At 43.5% G+C, this 25,646-nt stretch overlaps 1 protein-coding gene across 2 annotated transcripts in view; it reads right to left on the reverse strand.

The window, feature by feature from the left end:
- Positions 1-570: 570 nt before the first annotated feature.
- TBXAS1 (thromboxane A synthase 1) overlaps positions 571-25,646 on the reverse strand; it is a 223,611-nt gene continuing 198,535 nt past the window's right edge. For both annotated transcript variants that reach the window (XM_028747108.2, XM_077935048.1), the window contains 4 exons: positions 11,792-11,880; positions 10,125-10,262; positions 8,054-8,216; positions 571-6,031 (listed from right to left, as the gene is read on the reverse strand). In XM_028747108.2, the coding sequence (XP_028602941.2) occupies positions 5,957-6,031; positions 8,054-8,216; positions 10,125-10,262; positions 11,792-11,880 (465 nt within the window). In that variant the 3' untranslated portion in view covers positions 571-5,956. The remainder of the gene's footprint in view (positions 6,032-8,053; positions 8,217-10,124; positions 10,263-11,791; positions 11,881-25,646) is intronic.

Genomic DNA, 25,646 nt, shown 5'->3' on the forward strand with positions numbered 1-25,646 from the left:
TTTAAGATCTCTGTTTCTGTGTTCCGTAAGTTACCCAACAGCAGGACACCACCACTTAATGTTCATTTGGCATCAATCGATATGCTGCGTACAGGATGCGAATTACATTGTTGCAAATAGGGCTGTAGAGAGAAAATAATATTTATGAATGTTAGAAGGATGCTGGAATGAAGTTATATGGCTTTAGCAGAAATGTTATAAAGAATTAAGTAAAAATAGATGGTTAATGGGTCAAAGTGGAAATTTAAGGTTAGATTGTGTTAAGATAAATTATAGAACAAAAATTAAGAAAGATGGAAAGGATTTGCTGAAATAGCTAATTGAACAAGAATACAAAAAAGGGAGGTGTGAGGAGGTCGATGATACAAGTAAATGAAAGGTAGAGATATGGAGATATTGGATTGTTTTTAAATGTTTTTGCTTTTCTTATCGTTTTGCTGTATTGTTTTTTTGTTTTTATTTTTGATGTATTGTGAACTTTTTATTGTTTCTTTTTTCTGTAACTATTAAACCTTTAATAAATATCATTTAAAAAAGAAGAAGAAGAAGAAGAAGAAGAAGAAGAAGAAGAAGAAGAAGAAGAAGAAAGAAAATAATATTTGAAGAAAGAGGAGTAGAAAAGAGTGGTGGTTGGTTGGCATTAACCAGGATAAAGTATGGAAGCCATTAGTTTATGGGCAATCCAGTAAATAACTTTTCTTGAAAAGATGTTATTTTGGGGGACTGGAAAGAGAAACTAGGGGCTTGCCTAGAAAGGGAGAATGATATACATGCTCCAAGCCAGAGAGCCATATACAGAAGCTGCTTTTGGCATATTGATGTCTCTGGATTAGTGGGTGTTGGGAGTACAGTAGTTGGACATCCTAATGTAAAGGTGACCCATTCATACTTCATTGTTTTCACTTGGATGTTCATTCTGGTGCAACTAATTACATATAGCTTTATGCTGCTAGAGTTGGATTGGGGCCACGGAAGATGTTTCCAGTAGGAGAAAGTACTGCCATCGGTCAGAGGTGCTCTGTAGGGCTACAATAAAAAGATAACCATGTGAGTTTGGGGAGAGTTGTGATGAAGATGGGCTACTTCTGCCAAAGGATAAAATAGCACCATAAAGAAACACAGGAAAAACGATAAGTGTATATACGAACTCTTTCAAAATACCTTTATTTTGTAAATGTAAAAAAATTGTCAATTAGACAGTAAAAGCAAATATACAAATGCTTCACATTTAGTAATCAATAATAGCAGTTTAAATGCTTGTTTACTCAGAAAAGTATTGTTAGAGTCATCATGAAGAAGCACAGTTCCTTTCCCCAATTATTATTAAATGTGCAGTTTAAAGCAGAGACAAAAGAATTCCTTGAAGGTGCTTCATTGTAATAATCATAGCAACTAAAATAATCACTCTGTCACAGCAACAGGTTTTCTGCTTTTCTTTCTGGCAATTAGCCACAAATCCATGTGAAAAGCATCTTGTATGGAGCAGACTTCAGCCAAAACAACACACATTCCAAAAACATCTATATTTTGCCCCCCTCCTCCTCCTCCCTGAGATCTTAATGTGAAAGTTTCATAGTAGAGTTCTGCCACCCTGAAACTTGATGACACTTTGATCTTTCAGAAATTGTGTTGCCATTTGCCATGTCTATAGTGCTTACTGCGCATGCTGTAATTATCCAATGGACAAATTAATGTGATGTGTTGACTTTCTCATTGCCAACTACCTTGTGGCTGAGTAAGTGGGAGCTGAGCTGTAGATCTTTAATCATATATGTCTGTCTAGTTCAGGCATCAGAAGAGGGCTAGGAGGAGATGCCTGATGCAGATATCAAAAAGGGGGTATGCAGATTATGCAAGCTTCACCTGTTTTGTCTCCCTGCACTTGGTTAACAGAATTACCTCCCCACACCCATCCTTCATAGTTGGCTCTGATCCCAGAAGTGAGACAGCCTTGGGAGAAAAATGTGTGAAGCAGTGGAATAGTGGAGTTTATTTTTGAGAGGTCTCTGCTCCCCTCACTTATGTACCTGTTTCATTGTTAATAGTTGAGGCGCGCACACCGCTGTATTGCTAATAATAATTTTAAAAGGTTAAGCAAATACGGCTGCACAAGTCATGTTCATTTTGGCCCTGAGATTCTTTAATGAGGGGCACATTCTAGTTCCAGCACTCATAAGGAAAATTGTGCCCTGCTTTTTAAGTTATACATCTGGCGTTGTGTAAAGCTCCAGTTGTGTTGTTCATGAGTGCCCCCTATACCTCAACATAACTACACTATTCTTGTGAATTTAGGTTTTTAGGAAGAAGGCGCTACCATTACCAGCATATGTCAGTTCAGTAACTGGCATTGGAGAATGTAATCCTAGAATAATATACAGTCGTGCCTGTCTGGCAGCAGAATGGATTGGGCAAAAGCAGTTCCCCTTCCTGGCCTGCAAGCCTAAATGCCCACCCCCAGGGTAAATGCCCCACAGCACAATGGAAGGTGGAGAGAGGAATTTCCTGTTCCACAAGCAAAAGTCCACTTCTGTTATGTCACTCCTGTAGTGTACTGCAAGCACTGTGAATATGTATTTCAGAGACTTATTTGTTGATTTCTTTTGCTTTTCACTAGGAACTGAACAAAATCTTGATTTACTTGGAAGGTAAGCTCAAGTTGATTGATGCAGGTGCCACTTCTGAGTGAAAGTGTTGGGAGGGTTGCAGTTGTAACTGGTTAACCACTCTCAATATTTTCAGTTTTTAAAAGTTGCCTTCTACTGTGGAAGAGCCATAGCTTCGTGATGTAGTGCATTCTTGGCATCCACAGAGTCCCAGGCTGAGTCCCTGGCATCTCAGCTGTGACAGGCTCCTGCCTGGAACAGTGGAGAGTTGCTGCTAGCCAGAGTACACACATAATCTTATAATACTTGGACCTCTGGTCTGACTTTGTGTAAGGGAGCTTTGTACGTTTTCCAGCACAATTCGTGGGACAGCCCATTAACTGAAAAGGTTAATGAATGTGCTCTAAATCATAGACTATTTCTGCAGCCAGTTAACATTCACAAAATGCCTCCATTGTTTGGTAAGATTAGACAGTTAAACTGCATTTGTCAAGATTGACTTTGGGAACTGGAGGATATCCTCATAAAACTGTACTTTCGATGGCTTGGTTTTAAAATACCCCATTTAAGCTCCTGTATTCTCTGGTCGAAGGCCACTGAAACGACTAGGCCTTATTTTTGTGCAGACAGGAATGCATTGTAATACAACTTGCCCCCTTAAGTATTTTTCAACAGTAGCCCAATTTACTTGATATCTCTCAAGATAACAGAACATAAATTTTCTGCTTTCAAAAAGGAGGGGGAAATGTTACTTTGCGGCTTTTCTTGTGGCATAAAATGACTGCAGTTTTGCAGTTGCTACTCATTTGTAAAGTAACCTTTTCACCCCTAGGGAAACTAAACCTACCAAACCATTCCTCTCCTATTATAGAAGACAGTAAGAAGCTGTAGATCAGTGGTGTCCAAACTTTTTTCAAAGAGGGCCAGATTTGATGAAGTGAAGGGCCGTGAGGGCCGACCGAAGGGCTAACCAAAGTTGTTAACCTTTTCTTAGGATTTTACCCCAGGAAATAAACTGCCACGGGGCCGGATTAAACCGACTGGTGGGGCCGGATTAGGCCCCCGAAACGGACTTTGGGCATGCCTGCTGTAGATTTTCTGCTACTAAGGCCAATGTGGATTTGTAACTATTTTCTCAAAATAGCTATAATCAATTGCATACCTGTGCTGCAGACACTCACATAGGATGGCTGCACAAAGGATTTACTTGGATAAACAGAACAAATTGCTCCACCTTGTTCCTTGGTCTGGTTAGCTCCAGGATAGCACTTAAATTTGAGGCCAAAGTATATAAAATACTATCAGTGTAGCATATATGTTGGGTGCCAGTTCTGCTTATTTATTTATTTACATGCACACAACCAAGTTCAAACTCTGGCCTGTTTTGGAAAACCAAAAGTTTTTCAGAGTACATCTCAAAAATGAAAATTGTCAGTAACGTGCGATCTGCCTGATTGTTGGCACCCGTCTGTCTCACGAGGCAATGGAGTGTGTCTCCAAGGGTGAAGTCAAACAACTGTGTTAGCAGCACTAAAGTGACTTCCCTGGGGCACAACCTGGGCAGCATGTGTGGAGGTCCTGTGCCCTTGGCCTCGCTGGTGTGCTCCAAAGGAAAACATAATCTTCAGGGGTAAAATTATTCTCTTATTTTGACACCTAGAGGTAAAACAGTTCTAGTTGGAAAATGTCCTCTGTTCTTGCTATGGCTACCCATGTCTACTCAGATGCACACATCCTATTGTTGGAGAAATTATTGATTTTGGGCATAGTTCAGTTGGTAGAGCATGAGACTCCTAGCCCCATGTTTTGCGGTTGGACTGGATGACCCTTGCGGTCCCTTCCAACTCTGATTCTGTGATTAGACAATGAAAACTGAAATGTGTGAGAGAAGGGCTTGGTTGGATTCTGAAGATTGTGCTTGCAAGAAAACCATGAGAGAACAGAACAACATGTATACAGGAACTATTGCTATAACTGTTAAGTACAAAGGCAGGAGAGAAAGATAACGTTGTGCCTCATGATTAAACCAGTAGAAGCAAGTGTCAGATATGGTCATAACTGCCCTTCTGCTTGTAAGTGTATAAATGTTTGTGCTGTTTTCATATTTGGTGTACCACTCCAGAGTACTTGTTGGTTGAGGTGGTACTGGCCATTTAACACCTAAATTCCCCCCCCCCCCTGTTTTACTGGTAATTGATGTCTGGATTCTGTTGGCTGTTCCAGGCAGCACCCAAAGTATTGGGTTTTGACTGCGATATTTCCCCAACATTATTGAATTCAATGGCACTTGCTCCTAGTAAGTGGGGTTATGATTACATCCGAAGGCCCTTTCCGCAGAAGTTCACCTTCTGCATCGTATGTTATGTTGCTTTCTGAGCTTCCATTTTGTCCTGAGTTTTCCCTGTAGAATTGCAGGAATTGGTCTGGATAGGGCAATTTGGCCTCCTAAGATTTCTTGTAATTGTCATAGAAATTCTCTTCTAAGGAAATGTAAGTAAGTTTTCCTTTTTAAAGATCATAAACTGCTAATTATGTAATGGAATTGTAGAGTTGGAAGGGACCCTGAGGATCGCCTAGTCCAAACCCCTGCAGTGCAGGAATATATAGCTGTTCCTTACGGGGATCAAACCTGCGCATTGCCATCACCAATTTCTAACCAGCTGAGGACAAAGTGATTTTGCTGTTGCTTGTAGACAACCATTAGGAGAAGTTGCCTGATCAACATGCCAGCACAAATCAATAGTTATTTACACTCGAAGAATGGGCACAAGTCATCACGGAAGCTAAGTGGATCTCAAGCATCCACATCCATGTTGCAGCAGAAGTGGAGCAAGAATTGCAGATCTCTTGCACTGCTTCTTCTGTTTTGTTGCATGTATGGACTGGCTTTCTGTGGCAGAGGTTGGAAGGGAGTGCTAGCTCATTAGCCTACCTGTATTCTGAACTTTGCCATTAGTTCTTAAGGCAGCCCCCCTTGCAATTTTGATAAAGTTAGCCTGCTCTGCACCCAACACAGAAATGGAGGATACCAGCCTCTTAGCAGCCTAGTTTTTTACAGTGCCTTTTTACCAAATGGGCTGGTGTAAGGAGGGCAAATCACCCTCTCCTTCAGTTCACTTGCCCACATGGAATTCCTGGTTGGCTATGGATTTTCAGTGAGTTCTTAAATACAAGGCTGTCTTACAAATCTTTTCTGGCCCAGCTAAGATATGGCAGAATCCAATAGGCACCTGTTATTTTCAAGGAAGGTAAAAGGGGAAGGCTCTTCCAGCACATAGTTTGCAGCAGTCATACATCACACAGCAAGCTGGCATCTCCTTAGAAGGCACATCGAGATTGCTGGCCGTTTTGCTCTATCGAGGAACCACCTTGATGTAGACTCCATTTTGTGGTCCGAGTGTCATGTGAGATTTCACCTTCAAAGGAATCTGGATTGGGTGCAGAAACAGAACACAAAAAACAAGAGGTAAACTTCCCCTAAGCCCACTGCTCACTAAATGCCAGGCAGGTCTCCTTAGAACAGGTGTGATGTTGCTGAGCTACACCTCTCACCACCCCAGACATGGGTCATGTTTGTTGGGGCTGATGTAAGCTGTAGCTTTGCAGCATCTGGAGGGCTAAACGTTCCTTATACCTGCCTTAGATGAATGTAGTTGTCAAGGGATGCAAGGTTCCCACCCTTCCCTTCCAGCAAAATACTTGTGTGAGCTTTGAAGGGGCTAGAATTGTAGTCATGAAGCTGCTGCAGAAGAAGCTTGAGTTCCTTGAAACCATCTCAGGGTTTTCCCAATCAGAAGACCAGAAATGGCAGAACCAGTGCTTCCCCCCCACCAAGGGGTACTTCTTCTTGTTGAGAGGTGTGGCACTGTAACAACTTCATGGTGAGATTCAGGTAGGTAGCCATGTTGGTCTGACGCAGTCAAAATATATTAAAAAATTAAAAAAAATGTCCATTAGCACCTTAGAGACCAACTAAGTTTGTTCTTGGTATAATCTTCTGAAGAAGTGTGTATGCACACAAAAGCTTATACCAAGAACAAACTTAGTTGGTCTCTAAGGTGCTAATGGACAATTTTTTTATATATTTCAACTTCATGGTGAGTTACTGGCACCTATTTTGGGGGGAGGAAGGGGGTAGCACTGGGCAGAACCAATCTTCCTTTGTTTCATTCTTCTGCTGGGTTTGTGTTGGGTGTGTTTGAGAGTCTAGTCTCAGTTAATGTGTGGAGATGGCAGCAGAAGCTAGACTAAGGTTACCAGATTTTTTTCAATGAATCTGGAGACACTTTTAAACTTTAATGCATTTTGTCAGGGGATTTGTAAATCCAGGGACTGTCCCCAGGAAACGGGGATGTCTGGTAACCTTACGCTAGACCTGGCCAGCTTCCTGCTGAACTGATGGGCACACCCTATAAGTCATATATCTCCAGCTATATGCAAATGGTAGCTTTGCAGAGGTTCCTCATTCCCAAGTGTCAATGCTGAAATAAGTTCCATGAGTGTAGAAAGTATGAAGGTTACAGTAGGGGGTTAGAGCACTGGGCTGGGATACCAAGGTTCAAATCCCCCATTCAGCTATGAAGCTCGTTGGGTGGCCTTGACTAATCACTCTCAGCCTTACCTAACTCATGGGGTTGTTGTGAGGATTCAGCGGGGAGAATCCTTTACCTTGACCTCTTTAGAGGAAAGGTGGAATATACCGTATTTTTCGCCCTATAGGACGCACTTTTTCCCCTCCAAAAATGAAGGGGAAATCTGGGTGTGTCCTATGGGGCGAATGCAGGCTTTCGCTGAAGCTTGGAGAGCTCTCCAGGCTTCGGGAACACATCCACAGCCTAGGCAGCCCTGCGGGAGTTCCACGCAGGGCTCCCCATGCTGCGGATAGCAGCCTGGCGGGCAGGGCACCCTGAAGCAGAGCGCCCCGCCCGCCGGACAGACATCGGCCAGCCCCACAAGCATGGGGGACAGCAGGGAGGCGCAGCGCCGCCATCCCGCTGTTCCTCGACCTGGTTCGGTTTCCCCGACCTGCTTTTGGGGGGGGAAATAAAGGGAAAAAAATTTCCTTTATCTCCCCCCCAAAAAAACTAGGTTGCGTCCTATGGGACGGAGCGTCCTATGGGACGAAAAATACGGTAGATGCAGTGAATATGTGCTCATTTCCTATTTGTGGGCTTCGCATTGGATTGCCATTGATGTCTGGTTGGGTACTCTGGGGAACTGGATGCTCTTCTGGGTAGATCTTTGGTCCAATCCTGCAGTACTCTACTTAGGACCATATACGGGGGTGCCAAATCTGCTTTTGAAAGATTGGTTAGAGATCCGCACAACTGTGCTGAAGACAGGCAAACAAAGACTTCTCCTTTGTAAAAACAACTCCAATTCCCACACACAGTTCCCCTCTATAATATTCCGCTGAGCAGAGAGACATAGTTCCGGGAATCGCTACAAACCTCTGTCTTGGAGCAGGCTTTGAACTCAAACTTCTGCAAGATTCTCAGAAATGCCACCTTTATTTCCATCAAAGCCAGCTGGGTGCCAATGCATCCACGAGGGCCAGCCCCAAAGGGGAGGTAAGAAAGTGGGGGACGCTGCAGCTTGGCCTCTGCTGTAAACCTGTGAGGCAAGAAAACCAATTGATTAAAATAAACCAAAAAACTTAAAACTGTATTTTTTCACTTTGTAGTGTGCCCGATCTTCTTGTAAGCAAAATGGAATGCCAGTGAGACCCCAGCCACATTAATCTGCCTGTTTGTTTGTTCTTCATTTTTAATAAACACATAAGCAGCTCCTCTTGCCAACAGATTAAGGGTGGGACAGCAGGACCAGCCCACCAACAGTGCAAGCCACCCCAACAGCTTAAATTTGCATCTCTACATATAAATTAGCATGTGCAAAATTGGGGGCCTGTTCCCAAAGTCTTAAGTAGCTAGCCACGCCCGTTTCATGCATGCATCTTCCCAGTTTTAGCAGGTTGAGGCAATGGTAATTGTACCTAATGGGGGAAAGGACACCATGTTGTCACTCCTGCCAGTTTCAACAGAAAGCGAGAGGTCTACAGCAGGGGAAAGGAACAGCTTTGCTCCTCCAGATGTGGGATGACAGCTCTCATCATCCCTAACCGTTGGCCATGCTGGGCTGGGGGAAGTTGGAGCCCAACAACATGTGGAGGGCCTCAGACATTCCCTATCTCTCACCTAGAGGGATGCGTACCAAGAGAAATTATTGTGTGGTGGCCAAAGGTATTATGGGAATATGTACAGCATTAGGCTAGCACAGGAGATGGTTGATTCAGGACCCCCGTACAGCAGCCAATGAGGGTGAAAGTAGTACTGTGAAAAAAAGTATTTGCACCAGCATTTCCATCCTGCACCTAATGGCAAAGTGCAGAGCAGCACTCACAGAACTGTAGAGTTGGAAAGGGAACATGAGGGTCCAATCTCCTACAATGCATGAATATTTGGCCCAGCGTTGGTCTGGAACCCATCACCTTGAAATTAACAGAAGAAATTAGAAGAATGTTGGAATGAAGTTATATGGCTTTAGTAGAAATGTTATAAGGAATTAAGTATAAATAGATTAATAGAGTATTAAAGGGAAAATAAGGTTAAAATGTGTTAAGATAATTATAGGATAGAAAACAGGGGAAGATGGAAAGGAATTGCTGAAATAATTAATAGAAGTGGAATACAAAAAGGGAGGTGTGAGGAGGCCGTGGAAATAAGTGAAAGAAAGATAAGATATTGGAAAAAAATTCTTTTTTTAATGTGTTTTTAAATTGTTTTTGTTTTGTCTTGTTAGTTTAATGTTTTAGTGTTATGTAGTGTTTTTGTATTGTAATGTACTGTTTTTTCTTTGTGTTTTTTTTGTAAGTGTTTAAATTGTTGTAAAAGTAGTAAATATTATTAAAAAAAGAAAAAGAAAAGAAATTAACAGTCTTTGTGCTCTACCAATTGAGCTATCCCAGCTGGCTACATTACAGACACCGCTGTCTGGGTGACTGTGTCCCAACAGCGACCTGTAGGCTAGATCTTGGTGGGAGTAAAAGTGCATTAGGCCAGGGGTGGGCAGAGCCAGAAGCTAAGCTGGGTGTATCAATGAACGTAAAGTTCTACTATAAACACCCCTGTCAATCCTCCCTCCAAGCCAGCAAGGGTCCAGATCAGAATTCAAGGACACAAGTCTCAAGAAGGGTGTGAAGTAAGGCTGGTGGGGATCTGGCCTGGGGAGAATCTCGAGGGCCAGAGAGAGGTCTGCAGGGCAGCATTTGACACCTGGGCCTGGTCTATAAGAAACTATGGTTAAAATAACTGCTCACGTGAACCTGGCCAAAGCCTGCAAAAGTAAGAGGGCACCGTAATCCTTGGTCCTACAGAAGAAGTAATGGAGAAATCAAGGCCCACCAAGTGAGCTATTTCTGTCTCTCTTTCACAAATCAATGCCCTTCCATTATCGGCTGTGTAAGAAACCGGGTTTGATTTTACTGGGTCTCATCAAAGGGAGAATGTTCAACAGACCACATACCTCTCAGGAATAAACTTCTCAGGTTCCGGCCAGATCTTTGGATTGTAATGGAGGTGTCCAACAGCAAATTCCATTATAGCACCAGCAGGTATACGTTGCTTCAAAACTAAGCAGTCTTTTGCTGCTTCCCGGGTAAACCTACAAGAGCAAAGGTGGCACGTTTCAAGAATGCAAAGACAAATGCACAGGGAAGACGTACTTGGAGAAGCTTCTGCATGTAAACCTTTCAAGGGTGGGTTGCTTTGAGTGAGGGAAGCATGGCTAGGGTCACTGAAAGGAAACTCCCAAGTGGAGAGAGAGCAGGCTGCTTAGATAAAGTGGCTGCCCAGGTCACTTAGTTTGGCAACCTGCTTGCAGGGAGCATATTTTGACACTAAAAAGGACTGCCATTGGCTTCCAGTTTGTTTTCTAGCACACTTCAAAGAGTAGTTGGGAAACAAAAATATATTTCCCCTTGAAGTGTGTGTGTGTGTGTGTGTGTGTGTGTGTGTGTGTGTGTGTGTGTGTGTGTTTAGAGCAGAAGCAAGTGGGAGGAACACCCCCTTGTCAATTCCAGTGGGGTGGGTGAAATGGCACCCACAGCAGCTCTCCCTGGCAGTATCCTTCTGAATACCAGCTGCTGGAAAGTGCAGGATGGGAGAGTAACCGTTGAGCTCAAGTCCTGCTTGTGGGCTTCCCACAGGTATCTGGCTGGCCACTGTGAGAACAGAATGCTAGACTAGGAAGGACCACTGGCCTGATCCAGCAAGGCTTTTTTTTTTAATGTGAGATCCTCCTCTCATTCTGCCCACCATACCCCTGAAAACCCTGCCTCCCAGTTTTGCACCTATAAATATGTCAGCAGAATTTGGGTGCCCTTTTGGCTTAGTTGTATTTCTGCTTTAAAATCTCTCTAAACGGCTTGGGGGCAAGCGCATCTTTAAGTATTGCCATGTCCCATATGCCAAGATCCTCAGAGGAGGCCTTGTTCCAGGTCCCGCTACCTTTGCTTCCCCTTCCTCGCCAAGGACCAGGCCACCTCTGTGGTCTCTTCCCAACCACATTCATCTGACACTGGTGTTTGTTATCCTTTAGGCACCAGGTTACAGCTGCCCTCTCTTTCTCAAGCTTTTAATATCAGATAAGATGAACCTGCCTCTTTCTATTTTTAGTTGCTGCCGTTTGAACTGTGAATATTTTTAGGTTGTTTTGTTTCAGTCTGTTTTGAAAGTTCATCTTTGCATTGTTTCAAAATCAAATGTCGGCAGCGTAGGCAACCTGGCTGGTAAAAAGGTAGGGTAGACATTTTTAAGAAAAAGAAAATAAATAAACGTTGGCCTCGGCACAGGCTATGCAGTCACAGTATCTCAGCCCTGCAGGGCTCAAAAAGCACTTGTTTTGAAGGAATTACGCACCAGACATCTCGTCCCTTCTCCTCTCTGCAGCGGCACCTGTTCAGCCAATCCCAGAGCAACACTAAGCCTTTGGAAGGGGCTAAAACAGCCCCAGTGTTTTTATATTGTATTATGTTATACAATCTTGCTTTGGCAATCCTTCTGGATCAAATGGCAGGACTGAAATCAAATAAAGCGCAGCAGCAGCAATCCAGCCGCTGCCAGATTCTGAATACCCAGTCCTGGCATGAGAAAGCATGCACAACAGATTCTGGAAGAGGGATTTCTACTAACCTGAATGCTGGTGGATACATGCGCAGAGTCTCTGCAATCACCATGTCCAAGTAGGGGAGTTCATGTATGTTTTCGTAGTCAGGAAGACCCTGTAAAAGGTGGGGGTGAGGGTAATTATTTTTTACTATGTTTTATTAAGATATTTATCTCCACCTTACTTTCTCTGATGGGACCCCTTAAGGTGGTAAGAACCTCCATAAAGGACCATCATAGAGATGCAGAAGAAGACAATCTCCGAGCCAGCTAGACTTTACTGCTCACCCCACCCACATAGGGGAAGGCCCAGAGCATCTGCTTTGCATGTAGAAGCTCTCAGGTTCTCGTGGGGTGGGTGGGTGTTTTGGATCAGGATAGCCATATTGATTTGTATGCTGTTGGTGGGTTATTGTCATTGTCTTGTTGGGCTGTGTATGTGATAAAGGGGAGCGTCTTACCACACCATAGGCCAACCCCAATCTCTCTCACCACCAAAGAAACACAAATGAACAACAGAGAACTGGCATGAGCAACGCTGACACGAAACCCTACATACATTAAGCAAAATAGAAACATCGCCACCCGACCCCACCCATCTTCCCCCACCTCCACCCCTTTCCCCCCACTAATGTCTCAACAAATGAAGTAAAGTAAAGGTAAAGGTACCCCTGCCCATACGGGCCAGTCTTGACAGACTCCAGGGTTGTGCGCCCATCTCACTCTAGAGGCCGGGGGCCAGCGCTGTCCAGAGACACTTCCGGGTCACGTGGCCAGCGTGACAAAGCTGCATCTGGCGAGCCAGCGCAGCACACGGAAACGCCGTTTACCTTCCCGCTATAAAGCGGTCCCTATTTATCTACTTGCACCCGGGGGTGCTTTCGAACTGCTAGGTTGGCAGGCGCTGGGACCAAGCAGCGGGAGCGCACCCCGCCACGGGGATTCGAACCGCCGACCTTTCAATCGGTAAGCCCTAGGCGCTGAGGCTTTTACCCACAGCGCCACCCGCTTTTACAAACTGATTTGTAAAAATGTTACATGGAAAAAACATGAGAGACATTACACATACTTCTGTAAAAAAAAGAAGAAGGTCTCAGGTTCAGTCCCTGGCATCTTCCAGCAGGGCTGGAAAGACCACTGCTCATAACCCTGGAGCTTTGCTGCCAGTCAGTGTAGGCAGTAGTGAGCCAATTGGTCTGTCAAAGGCAGCTTCCTACATTCCTATATTTTATGCATTCCGTAGTCCGAACTCCCATGATGAATACACTCATGCTAAAAAAAAAATATTGCAGAATGTGGGTGGCATATTTGCCGCCCCCCCCCCCCCAGAACTCCACATTTTTTCTAGTATTTCATCCTGACTTATTCCTGCCCACTTTTGCCGCTGGGAAAGGCCCAGAGGCATATGAGTAATTTCCCTTTCCTCCTCCTCTAGGGAAATTGCTTCAACAGCACAAATTACAGCTCTGTCTTACCAGGCGAGGGCAGCAAAACTATACGCAAGACCTTGACGAATCAAGCAGAGAGCACTTGGAATTCTAGCAGGCTCTCCTAAAAATTCACGTAGGATAAACTGCTACAAGACACCTTATGCTCAGATAAGCCAAACGTTCTATGAAGATTTGAGGGAGCCCATATGGGCTTAATCATGGGATCCAAGATGGTCTGTTGTTCCTTCAGTTGTGAATTTGGCTTTGTTGCATACTTTATTGATCTCGTCTCACACATTATTAAAAGTACAAAGGAGACGCAGTCCTAGTGCTAAGAGAGAGGAATGAGGCAGCAAAGCAAAGAGTGACTTATGTGGCTTTTTTCACCATCAAGAGCAGGAATGGATAAGGGTGAAGACACACCCCTGGGGGACTTTATCCTTTCGACTCCATCCAGCCATGATTGCTGAATATGGACCTGGGAATGGGGGAGGAATTCAGTGGAGTTCACATTTAAGGACAAATCTATCAATCTCCACTTCTTGAAATGATTCTGAAAACTGAAACACAGCCATCCTTCAAAATTCACACTTCTCCAAATTGATGTGGAGAACTGAACTTGTGGAAAAATGAGGGCCCATTCCAATCTGCTTCACATGTTGAAAGGAAGCAAGGCATGAATCAAGATTGCACATGTGTTTTCCACCTAGGCCTCTATGTACTGTGCTGCCACCACAATGGTAAATACACTTGTCTTCACTTTGACAGGGAGAGCCATAAATGACACATCCACGTGACATGCAGGAAAAGCATAGAGGGACAATGCACAAATTATCTGTATACTTTCTGCTTCCTCGTTTTTTGTAATTGCATTTTTAATCCCCACTGCTCAGTACACAATTCCCTCCCAGCCCATCCAAATCCCCATGAGGCTGAGAGTCACTGCTTGAGCTTCCCAACAGAGAGTGGATTTGCGCCTGGGTCTTGCCTAACACAGTCCAAGATAATGACTTTTATCACAAATTTGCAAATCAAGTGTGATAGCAAGTGTGTGTGTGAATCCAGCACTGTAAAAGAATATTTAGGATCAACATTGACCTCATTGTCCTCCTCCCTGAAATGCATTCCTGTTGACTGCAGCCAGGGTCAGCAAAAATGCCAGCAATATTTCTTGATCACATGGATCAAAGTCTACTGAGAGATCAAAGAATGCAGCCTGGACAGCTGACCTTTGCCAGCTTCTAGGAGCAGGATAATCTACCAACAAAACTAGATCCATCTCTATTTCATACTCAGGCCAACGGAGGTCAAGGAAACCTGATAATGTTAGGCAACATTAGAGGTGCTTCACTGCAAACTTTTGCAATAACCTTATTGATAGATGCAAGGGGTTACAGACCGAGCAGAATTCTCACACATACAGTATTTTGCAGCAGGGCTTTGCCCTTAACCAGGTCTTGTGTTTAAAGAGAGTGCAGAGAGACGGTAATAATGAATTTTAAAAGTCCACCTAAAATGCAAAGGTTGGACTTTTAGAAGTATGGAAGCTGTGAGAATCGTGGGGAAGGAATATGATGGCCGATTGTGAAGGGGAAGGGCTGCAGCTCAATGGTAGAGACCATGCTTTGCATGCCAATGTTCCTGATTCAATGCACAGAATCTCCAGCAAGGCTACAACAGTCCTGTTGGGAACCCTGCTAGTTGGACCAAGGAGCTGATTCAATATAAGGCAGGTTTCTATGTTCCTATGTTATAAAAACATGTACGTATTCATAAAAAGCACACACTTCGGTCCCCCTGAGACTCTACCACTTCAGAGCACAGGTGTCTTTTTGAACATTTGAATTCTCTCCCATTTCTAAAGCTCATTACAGTGGTACCTTGGGCTACAGACGCTTCAGATTACAGCCTCCGCTAACCCAGAAATAGTACCTCATGTTAAGAACTTTGTTTCAGGAGGAGAACAGAAATCGCATGGCGGCGGCAGTGGGAGGCCCCATTAGCTAAAGTGGTACCTCAGGTTAAGAACGGACCTCCAGAACGAATTAAGTTCTTAACCCGAGGTACCACTGTACTTAAAGAAAATATAGTGTGTGCGGGAAAGCGGTTTCCAGTTTAAGGCCCCCTCCAGTTTAAAGCAGTTTCACAACACTTTAATTGGTCATGGCTTCCCCTAAAGCATCCTGGGAACGGCAGTTTGTTAAGGGTGCTGAGAGTTGTCAGAAGAATCCCTATTCCTTTCGCAGAACTACAATTCCCAATCCCTTCACGCAGGGAACTCTGGAGTTATTTGGGAAGAGGAATTGTTTATTAAACCACATTCAGCACTGTGGCTCTGTGAGGGAAATAAGGCTCTCCTAACAGAAACCCTTGTACACTACAGTTCCCATGATTCTTTGGTGCGGGGGGAACCATGGCTGTTTAAGGTGATACAGTACTGCAGATGGGCCTAATGTTCTCCTTGATGTACTACTTTTTTCCCTTTATGAATGGAGGGTTCCCCAAGGAGACATAAAAGGACTCACTGCTCCAACAGCATTCTGAAGTATTGCAATCACAAGAAGCATGCATGGATATGTAAATCATCCCTAAACCTGAGAATAAAGAATCTAAAATCCTACAGTTTGCAAGAAGGAAGGACTCTGTAAAAGGGAGGGGAGGGAGAAGGAAGGAAGGAAACATGACATTTACTTAATACTGGCTTTTGTCCTATTGCTCCTCCACTAATACCACTTTCAGAGAATTCTCCCCCTCTCTAAAACTAGTTTTGTGTATTTCCACCATTTCACTGTTGCTCAATGAATGAAATGTTTAAACACCTAGCAAAACCAACTGAATTCCTTGTTTTACTTGCCATACCTTTTTATTTATAAACCAATGGTCTGATGTAGACAGTGGCGTAGCGTGGGGGGTGCAGGGGGGGCCGGCCGCACCGGGCGCAACATCTGGGGTTAGGGCAAATCCACAGGTTAGGGGGCGCAAATCCATGGGTTAGGGGGCGCAAATTACTTGCCTTGCCCCGGGTGCTGACAACCCACGCTACGCCACTGGATGTAGAGGATTCAGCTGAGATCCGTGGAAAAAAGAGACACTTAACTGTCTGGAAGAGGAGTGGGCAAAAGGTAAAATGTGGTGTTTGGGTCATCTGCAGAAGGTCTGCAAGAGTTTCTGACTCCAGACAGTCTCAATAACAAATCAACTTTTCCTATCTAAGGTAGCCTGCTGAAATGAAGAAAGCTAACCGGAAAAGGAATGGCTGTGTGATCGGTTGAGGTCTGAAAACAAACTCATGGGCTAGCTGCACTCTGTACATTAATTCTAACTATTGTACCTGGCTGGTTGGTAGATCTTGGCATTCTGGTACAAAGCAAAGTGAACCAGACAAGCCTGGAGTCTGCCCTACCCTCGTCTAGAAGGAAATTCCCCACATCTATGTTGGCTTTGGATTTACACCCTTGAAATTCATGAAAACAAATTGTAACTTGTCAATTATATGGCTCGTGAAATACTTTCCATGATTGCCCCACATAAATTAATGTTAATTAAAATGAATGGAACAAGTTAGCCATGACAAACCTAAGTCTGTCAATTCACTGGGGAGTGAAGCACATCCCTCTGTGTTGGGGTGCACTTCACTCTGCAAGTACTCCCAACTATGAAAATGAGTTTGAGTCACTCTCTTTTTTTTTAGCTTAGAAGAATCACTTCTTGTCCCATGCCCAGAGGATTGTAAAGATCGACTTGGTTTGTGCCATGGGAGGTCATCTGCAAAGATATCATGGGCCCAAGTTAATACAATTCCCATCAACACAAGCAGCTTGGTCAATGGTCGGGGTTGATGGGAGTTGTAGTTCAAAACATCTCAACAGCACCAGGTTGGGATGACCTGACATATTTAGCCACCCTATCCCAGCAGAAAGTATGTGAAAATGATTTGACATTTCCAGCATTGCCTTTCGTACAAGGGAAGCTGCAATTCTGGATCCTACACTCCTAAATATTACCTTACAAGGTTTCATTTTTCTTCTTTAAAAGCACACACTCGCACCAAAAAGTCATTTCCATTCTCTCCATATACTCAAGGAGGTACAGTTTTAAAGGGAAAAAATCTCTTTACCTTTGATTGGCATGTACAAAATGTAAACTTGGGTGGCAGAAAATTCTGAATGGCAAACAGTCTCGGAAAGAAGGGAAAGGACAACAATAAAACTAGAACTGCAAGCAGCCCAGAAACCTAATGAAGTAAATACTTTTATTTTTTAAAAGAAGATACATCCCAAAAGCACCCAAACAGCTCAGTAGCACACCGTTTTTGCATTGTAGTTTAAGTTGAGACTTGGAACGTTCCTGCCATATATGAGCATTCTCTCGTAGTTACTGCAGATGTATTGAAATAAGGAATATTCAACCCACCCACCTCACTATCCTAGCCACCCCCTCCCCTGTCGCCCTCTCAGCAGACTTTTGTGGAATCACTTAGAAGTCAGACGATAAATTTAAATCATTTCTCCTCCAGCTGGCATTGGCAGCGTGGAGGTGACAACGCTTTAAATTAAGGTCTGTGGATATAAAAGGCCCATGTGTTTAGTTTAATCAAATGTTCATTTCCTCAAGTTTATGTTTATATTAAAAGGCATCAGCACTGGTGTGAATTTTCATCTCTCCCCCTTCCCTCCACACACACAACAGAGACTGTCATGTGAATTCTGAACAGGGTTCCCTTTCAAGTGTTGTTGGTTTTTTTGCTCTGTGTGTGTGTGTGTGTGTGTGTGTGTGTGTGTGTGTTTTCTCATCTGCAAGCCTTTGTATGTGATACTGGAGGCAGAAGGGAGAGAAAGTGCCCATCACACCTGCACAATGTGGGAATGTGCACCCTTGCTTGGAAGTCTGGCTTTGAAGGGGCAACAGGAGAGGGAAGGGGACCTAAGTAGGTAGTTGTTTCCACCTGCTAAGCCACACCGACCTCCCACAGGAGAATTTGTAAAGGATGGCTATAAAAGAGGACTGGACGAAATTCATGGAGGAAAAGGCTGTCAGTGGCTGCCGGCCACAACAACTATGCTTTGTCTCCATAGATGTAGGTAGGAAATGTTTCTGAATTCCAGCTGCTGGCAACCACAAGAGGGGAGAGTGCTGTTGCAACCAGGTCCTGCTGGGAGGGTTCTCAATGTGAGAACAGGATGCTGGAATAGGTGGGTCTTTGGCCTAATCCAGCAGGGATCTTCTTCATTTAGACATAGTTTGGGCCATCCCCAGGCCCTGACTGCCCATTTGTCGTTATGGCCAGATCAGGACATCTGATTCCATTCTGGACCTGAGGCACTGTGATAATTCTCATGAGCCCAGGCTTCCACCATCAGCTTCAGTAGTGAGATGTGGGGCACAGAGACACCCCTGCCACTGGGGGACTCGCTGTTCCACACAGCCATGAGTACCGAATGCTGATGAGTACAGAATGCAATTGAAGGAACTGGAGTTTGTGCTTCTCAGCCTGACACCAAGCTGTCATGTTTCATAACTGGATCTCACCACTGGCATGTGCTGAATTTTGAAAACCTTTTGTTACTTTTGAAGGGAAATGTAGTGTGGCAGTGAAAACATATGGAAGTCACATTCTGAGTGCCAAACTATATTTACAGACTACAGGAAAATGTGTATTTCAACAATAACCTCAAAAGGTTTTTTCTGAGCTTTGACACCGTAGCAGCTTCATCATTAGGTTCACCATAGGAAGGATCATAAAATGGGACTGTAACAGAGAAAAGCAGCCCAGGCTTGGGCCTAGGACCCAACACATGCAAAGTATGCATTCCTTCCAAGGCTGGGCTGTGGGGCCCTCCCATAGGTATTTGTAAATAGTTTTCTACAGCAAGCATAGCAATTTTTCTCTTCTATTGGGCAAGTATGTCGATACATCCAGATTAGATTTCCTGGGAATTAAGGCAAGTAATCATAATAACAGAAATAAAATCAAGAACTCTCCACCACAGAGAATAATTATTATTTACATTGACAAGGGGAAACTTCATTTTCATAATTCTGTATCAAGCATTTCTGTGGCAACTTATAGTTTTACAGCATTTTATAATGCCACTTCACTTTTGTATAGCACCTTTTGTCTGAGGTGCTTAGAAGCATTTGATAGAGATGAATATAATTAATAGTCTTCTCCATGCTCATGTCGTTAGGAACTATAAAGTACACATTATCTCTGTCTTACACAAGGCGAAAAGCAGAATTGCCTACATCAAGTGCTTAAAACATTGGAGATTGACTTCAGACCCTGAGTTTGTAAGAACGGGATTCCCTCGGGTTGTATGATTTAAGCTTTAGTCCACGAAAGGCTGGAAGTTAGGTTGTGAATTTGAAACTGCTGACTTCAGTTCAGCCTAGATAGTTCCAGGAACCATGCTTTAGGCATGCAAGATGAAGAAGCTACTCCTGAATGCATGTATTCATTGGCATGATTGGGAATGAAGTGCATTGATCCATGGCCTTTCCCATCTCCATCACCATTTCTACACAGGAGGACTGTGAAAACTTCTGCTTACACTTAGAAGAACCCCTATTTTTGGAGTACATCCGAATTTGAAGAACTGTGATTTGTTTAACCTGATGTTACTCAAAATGAACAGGAACTGAAACCATGGCTTTGGTTAGGACAAACCAAAGTTCCCTAAATTTGGTGTAACCTGAAACTGTGGTTTGTTCTAAAGTGGAAACAGAATCTGTCGGTATTCTTATCTCATGTACCAAAGAGAAAGAGAGGGAAAGGGAAAGAGCATCAGACCAAGTTCAAGGCTTCACTGTGATTTAGATCAGCATTCTACAATTTAGACTACAACTCGCATCATCTCTGAACATTGACATTGCTTGATGGGCTGGTGGAAGGTGTCATCCAAAATATTTGGAGGGTCACAGGTTGGGGAAGGTTTCCTTAAGTGCCCATCCGAATTGGGCTTTTAACTTCAATAAAACTTTCTTCCAAAAAGGTTTGATAGAAGGCAAGTAAATTGTCAAAACTCTCCCTTCTAGGAAGCTAAACTGTGCGCGTCCCCTTTCCTGTATGAATCTGTTTTCACATCCTTTCATGAGGATTGTTGCCACATTCTGCCCATCGTGGTTTAGGAGGTTATTTGTAGTTAAGCTGTATGGATGACCATTCATGCAGAACAGTTTCAGACATCCATGGTGCAAAACATCACACTGGGATTTGACTCCAAGGGAGATCGTAAGATCCATGATTTGTGCCCATCCTGCAAGAGTTTCCCCCTCCCACGTCATCCTCTCCCCTTTTCAAACCCCACAGGGCAGCATGCCCATCTGTTTATGATTTACCCGTTACAATGCCTTGTTTCCGATTGCATAGATAAACACACTTGGTTATTTCACAGGCAGCTGGTTAGCTCTAATTACACTGTAACTACATCAGAACCATGGAAACATTTACCACCCTAGGAGAAGAAAAGAGGTGTCTGAAAAAGAGCTATGCAGGAAACATTATCCTGATTTTGTTTACCCTCCTAGAGCAAACCTGTCTTCTGGCCTTTAATCCTGCTGGTCACAAGAAAGCACTTTTGGATAGAATGAAAACATAATAATTAAAATTTCATAATCCCAGATACCAGGGGAGGAAAAGCTGACAATGGCATCTTTTCAGAGCTTGCAAAAATGAAAAAGTGAAAAAGCAGGCGAGAGATTTCAGCCATCAATAGATTTATTCTGGGGTCAAAATATTTTGGCAGAAACCATGTGTGTTTTCTCACAATTTCATCATGGTTCAGGGACCTTCCCAGAATGGCTGATTCCCAAGAGAAAACTGGTGACCTTCAAGACCTTTGATAACCTCTTTGTATTCCATGATTGGAGACAGGCAGGATACACGTGAAACAAACAAACTCTTTTTATCAGTCGAGTTCTAAGGTTTGCTGTCTTGTGTGAGATCCTAACACTGTTTTATCAGCCAGCACATGATTTTGCTGGACAGACTCGTAAAGTAATGAACAGATGGCAACACCCTGCATATGTAGTTATGGAGAAAGTCTAACTAACTTGCAGCTTAGGAACGTAAGTAAGAGTCTTGCTGCCACTCACTGAAGGCCTATAAAATCCAGTAACCTGTTTTCCACAATGGCCAACCCATGGGAAACCCAGAAGGAGGGCAGCAGAGCTCTCACTCATGTTCCACAGCAACACATATTCAGAGGTGCCTCTGATCCTGGATATAGCATTTAGAAAGCAAAAGGAACAGAGTTGCGAAATCTCACGGTAGATTACAGGTGTAGGGTGTGTGGAGCAGGAAAAGACAAATCTCTTTGCATGTTCTCCAGAGGCTGAACCAGAGGAGTAGTATTTCTTTACACTTCTGAGTTCTATCTAAAGGGAAAAGATGTGTATATATCCCACAGACTCTGAAGTGTAGAAAGATGTACAGGGAATATCTGCATCTTCCCTTTTCTTTTGCGTTGGATCTAATGCAGAATTAAGTTAAAGTCACTTGGTGGCTTAAGTGTTACACATATTTTGTGCTAGCAGAGTGTTGTTGCATAAAGAGAATGCATAAGCAGGTTGCTAGAAATTTTGTTGCACGCCCAACAGTACGATATATTCAGCAGCAAGTTTCTGCTAGCACAGCTGTTACGTTGGATTTCTCTGTTATGCAACTTTAAAACTTGCCTTTGCATTAGTAGCCAGAGAACATTGGATGCAGCCCACAGAAACAGTGCTTGTGCTTCCTCTCCCATTAGCCCAGCAGAACACCAGGGTTACCTGTTATGGCTATGGAATGTACTCTCCTCTGAGAATCACCTGGTGCCACCTGTGGCCTTGTTTTGGCACCAGGTTAAAATCTGGTTTCCTGTGGCATTTGGGTGTGACACAATTTTTGATTTTTTTTGTTTACTGTGTGAAATTTAATAAATAATAACTGTGTGAGGAGGTTATTGTTTTTGTTTGTTGTTATTATGTTATGCATTTTTGTGTTTTTATATTGCAAACTGCTCTGTGATCATCAGATGATGGGTGGTATAGAAATTCAGTAAAATAAAATAATAATAATATAATATGTGTGTGTGTGTCAGCATGCTGTTTTAAATGAAATATGCACCCCACCTTGAGATCTAGGGCAGGTTAGAAATATTTCAAATAGGTAAATAAATTGAATTAAACACTGTTGAGTGGAGTGAGTGCCTCAGACAGCTGATTTAGGGTGTCATAAAAGGGTGGCAAATTGTGACTAATTTGGCTTATTGTTGTATCTTTACTCCTAGGCGTGGAAGGAGGTGCTTGCGGGATTTCTGCATCACGTGCAGAATAACTTGGCTAGCCTTCACCATGACTTAGGAAGTGCCTCAGGCCCTGAGAATGTCTGGCCTTGACTGTGCCTTGGCCTTAGGAACATTGGAAGCTGCCTTATATCGAGTCAGATCATTGGCCCATCTAGCTCAGTACTGCCTACAGTGATTGGCAGTGGCTCTCCGGGGTTTCAGAGATGGCTCGTTTTGGATGGCATGGGCAACTGGTGAATAAGCAAGCAATGTGAATTCATGGATCAGAAATCACGTCACTCCTCCCCTTGCCCTGCTGCTGTGCACTACACAGAGCTAAGCCATAGGCAGAGGTCTTTCCTAGTCCTACCAGAAGATGCTAGTGGGACATTCTGCATGCAAAGCATATGCTCTACCACTGAGCCATGACCCTTCCCATTTCTGTATACAAGAAAAGGGTCAAACATGAGTATAAAAAATATAGTTTAGCATTAGTCACCTTTAATCCAACATGGGCTTTAATCCAACCCTCCTAATTTGAGAAAATTGTACATATGTATATAAACATATGAATGCATTGTACTCTTCTTCTAATAATAATTACTTCATTTTGCTCCCTCTCCCCCCCCCCCCCCCGCCCAATTCTGCTGCTCTTGCTATCAGCTCTAGCTCCACTTATCTGTGGCTCAAACCCAGACAGCTGGGTGATTGTGAGAGAGGAAATCTAATTAAAAAGTCAAAATCCTAAATTGGGGGGGGGGGGCTCTCCAACCTCTCCCCTCCTTCCTGACTTGGTATATAAATAGAGCCCATCAGACTGATGAAGGGTGCTTATTATTTCTTTTAGTGTCGTGAGCACGAAAGGGGAAAAACCCAAAGGGTTTTTCTCTAGAGAGCACACAGCATAATCACTCGCTGCTTGTGTGGGATTCTACTGTAGAAAGTTGAACAGTATTTTTAAGTTTATTTAGGGTGGATTTGCGGGCTGGTGGGGAAATGTCTATGACTCTGTAACACAGAAAGCTGTTTACTGTTCCAGTTTGATGGCTGGGTAGAGGGGGAGATAGACAGACCTAAGACAGGAGAGGCAGACATTCACTTATACATTTAGGGCTCCTCTAGACTAGAGTATTTTTTTAGGTGTATTCTGCAACACCTCACTACAGCAACAGCGGTGTATTGGGAGTGGATTTAAACCACACACCGTTCTACTTTATTAGGTATTCTGCAAGCCTTACCCAGTGTTGTTATATTATTTTCATCTGAAATACTTTTTTTGTACTATAACGCAACGGAAGTGAGACAAAACGATAAAACTGGGACATCTGGGACATATAAAAAGCTACAGGATTTCAGCAAGAAGTTACGGGACACGGAAACGAAAGCTGCGTCACCGTCCCAAAACATTTGCAGGGATGACACAGAACCACCCTGATACCATAATGAGCGCATATCGTGAATGCACAACACTCTGCCCCCCACTGTTTGAATGCTACCTGCTGGAAACCACAGGAAGGGAGAGTACTTGTGTCCAGGTCCCACTTGTGAGCTTCCCATGGACATCTGGTTGGCCATTGTGAGAACAAGATGCTGGACTAGAGGGGCCATTGGCCTCATCCAGCAGGGCTCTTCTTATGCACTTAAAAAGAATGTCTGAAGGTGCCCTTAAATTACTTAGTGCACTCTACGTAACCCTAACATTTTGATTTGTTCCAAGGATAGGCTTTGAAACCACAACAACGAGGGACCATCTTTTAAATTCAAGGTGCCACAGGAAGACCAAAACATTGGAGGCCTGTTGGTTGCTTTAAATTGGTTCTGCTCAATACTATCAAGGGCATGAAGGCAGAAAGTACATTGCAATTGTAAGGTTTTTGCTTTCTCTTTCTTACTATTCTCACTATTAGCTTATGATTTACTAATTCTCATTTCAGTAGAATCATATATCCCTGGGTGAAAAAGGACAAAGCTTCTCACTACTACAGCTATGTTTCATCATCTCAAGATTTTTTCCTAAAAAATCAATCAACTGTTCTATGAAATATGAGTGCTCTCCTGCTCTTGAACTACAGCATACATATTCCTTTTGGGGAACTTTTTTCTTTTTTTTAATGGAGCAAACTGGCTTCTTCCTCCACAGCACAGCTATTACCCTTGTCTGTTACCTTTGTCCAGTCATCACATTATTATTGCAAGAAGATGGCTAATGCCACGGTAGTACTAAGGAGGAAGCAATTTGCAGTGACCATAAAAAAATTACTGCCTGTACAAGCCCTTGATTTGCCCTTGTCTCAACTAAGCACATGGAATATATTCTCCAAATCCTGGAGACAGTCCTTGAGTTCCAGTAATGGAGCTGCCTGCAGTTCACATGCAATGCTAATTCAAACCATGAATTAATGCAGATGACCAAGTGTGTTGATGCACTTAGAAAATTGCAGCTGGTTTGCTCCTCCCCTGGTCCTGCTGCTGCTGTGCTAACCATAGCTAAGCTTAGCATCAGATCTGAACTTGGGCTTGTGATTTGTTTCCCTTCTTCCAAAAAACCCTATCATTATTATTTATTAAATTTCTACACCACCCTTCATTCAAAGATCACAGGGAGGCTTACAATATAAAAATACATACCATAATAACGCAAAACAAAAACACAGCTTTAAAGGCCATTGATTGCTTAATTAGCCAAAGGCCTGGGAGAAGAGGAATGTTTTCGACTGGCACCTAAAGATATGTAATGAAGGCACCTGGCGAGCTTCCTTGGGAAGAGCATTCCGCAAGAGGGGAGCCACCGCAGAGAAGGCCGTTGTTGTGTTTCCTCTGGGCCTCTCGTGGAGGAGGCACACAAAGAAAGGCCTCAGATAACGATTGCAGGGTCTGAGTCAATTCGTATGGGGAGAGGCATTCCTTGAGGTATTGCGGTCCTGAGCCATTTAAGGATTTGGAATTGGGCCCACCACTGTAGCCAAGCCAGGCTTGGCATTACAGTGGTACCTCAGGTTACATACGCTTCAGGTTACAGACTCCGCTAACCCAGAAATAGTACCTCGGGTTAAGAACTTTGCTTCAGGATGAGAATAGAAATCGTGCTCCGGTGGCGCAGCGGCAGCGGGAGGCCCCATTAGCTAAAGTGGTGCTTCAGGTTAAGAACAGTTTCAGGTTAAGAACGGACCTCCGGAACGAATTAAG

The sequence above is a fragment of the Podarcis muralis genome, chromosome 10 (genome assembly GCF_964188315.1).
Source record: "Podarcis muralis chromosome 10, rPodMur119.hap1.1, whole genome shotgun sequence".
Lineage (NCBI taxonomy): Eukaryota > Metazoa > Chordata > Lepidosauria > Squamata > Lacertidae > Podarcis > Podarcis muralis.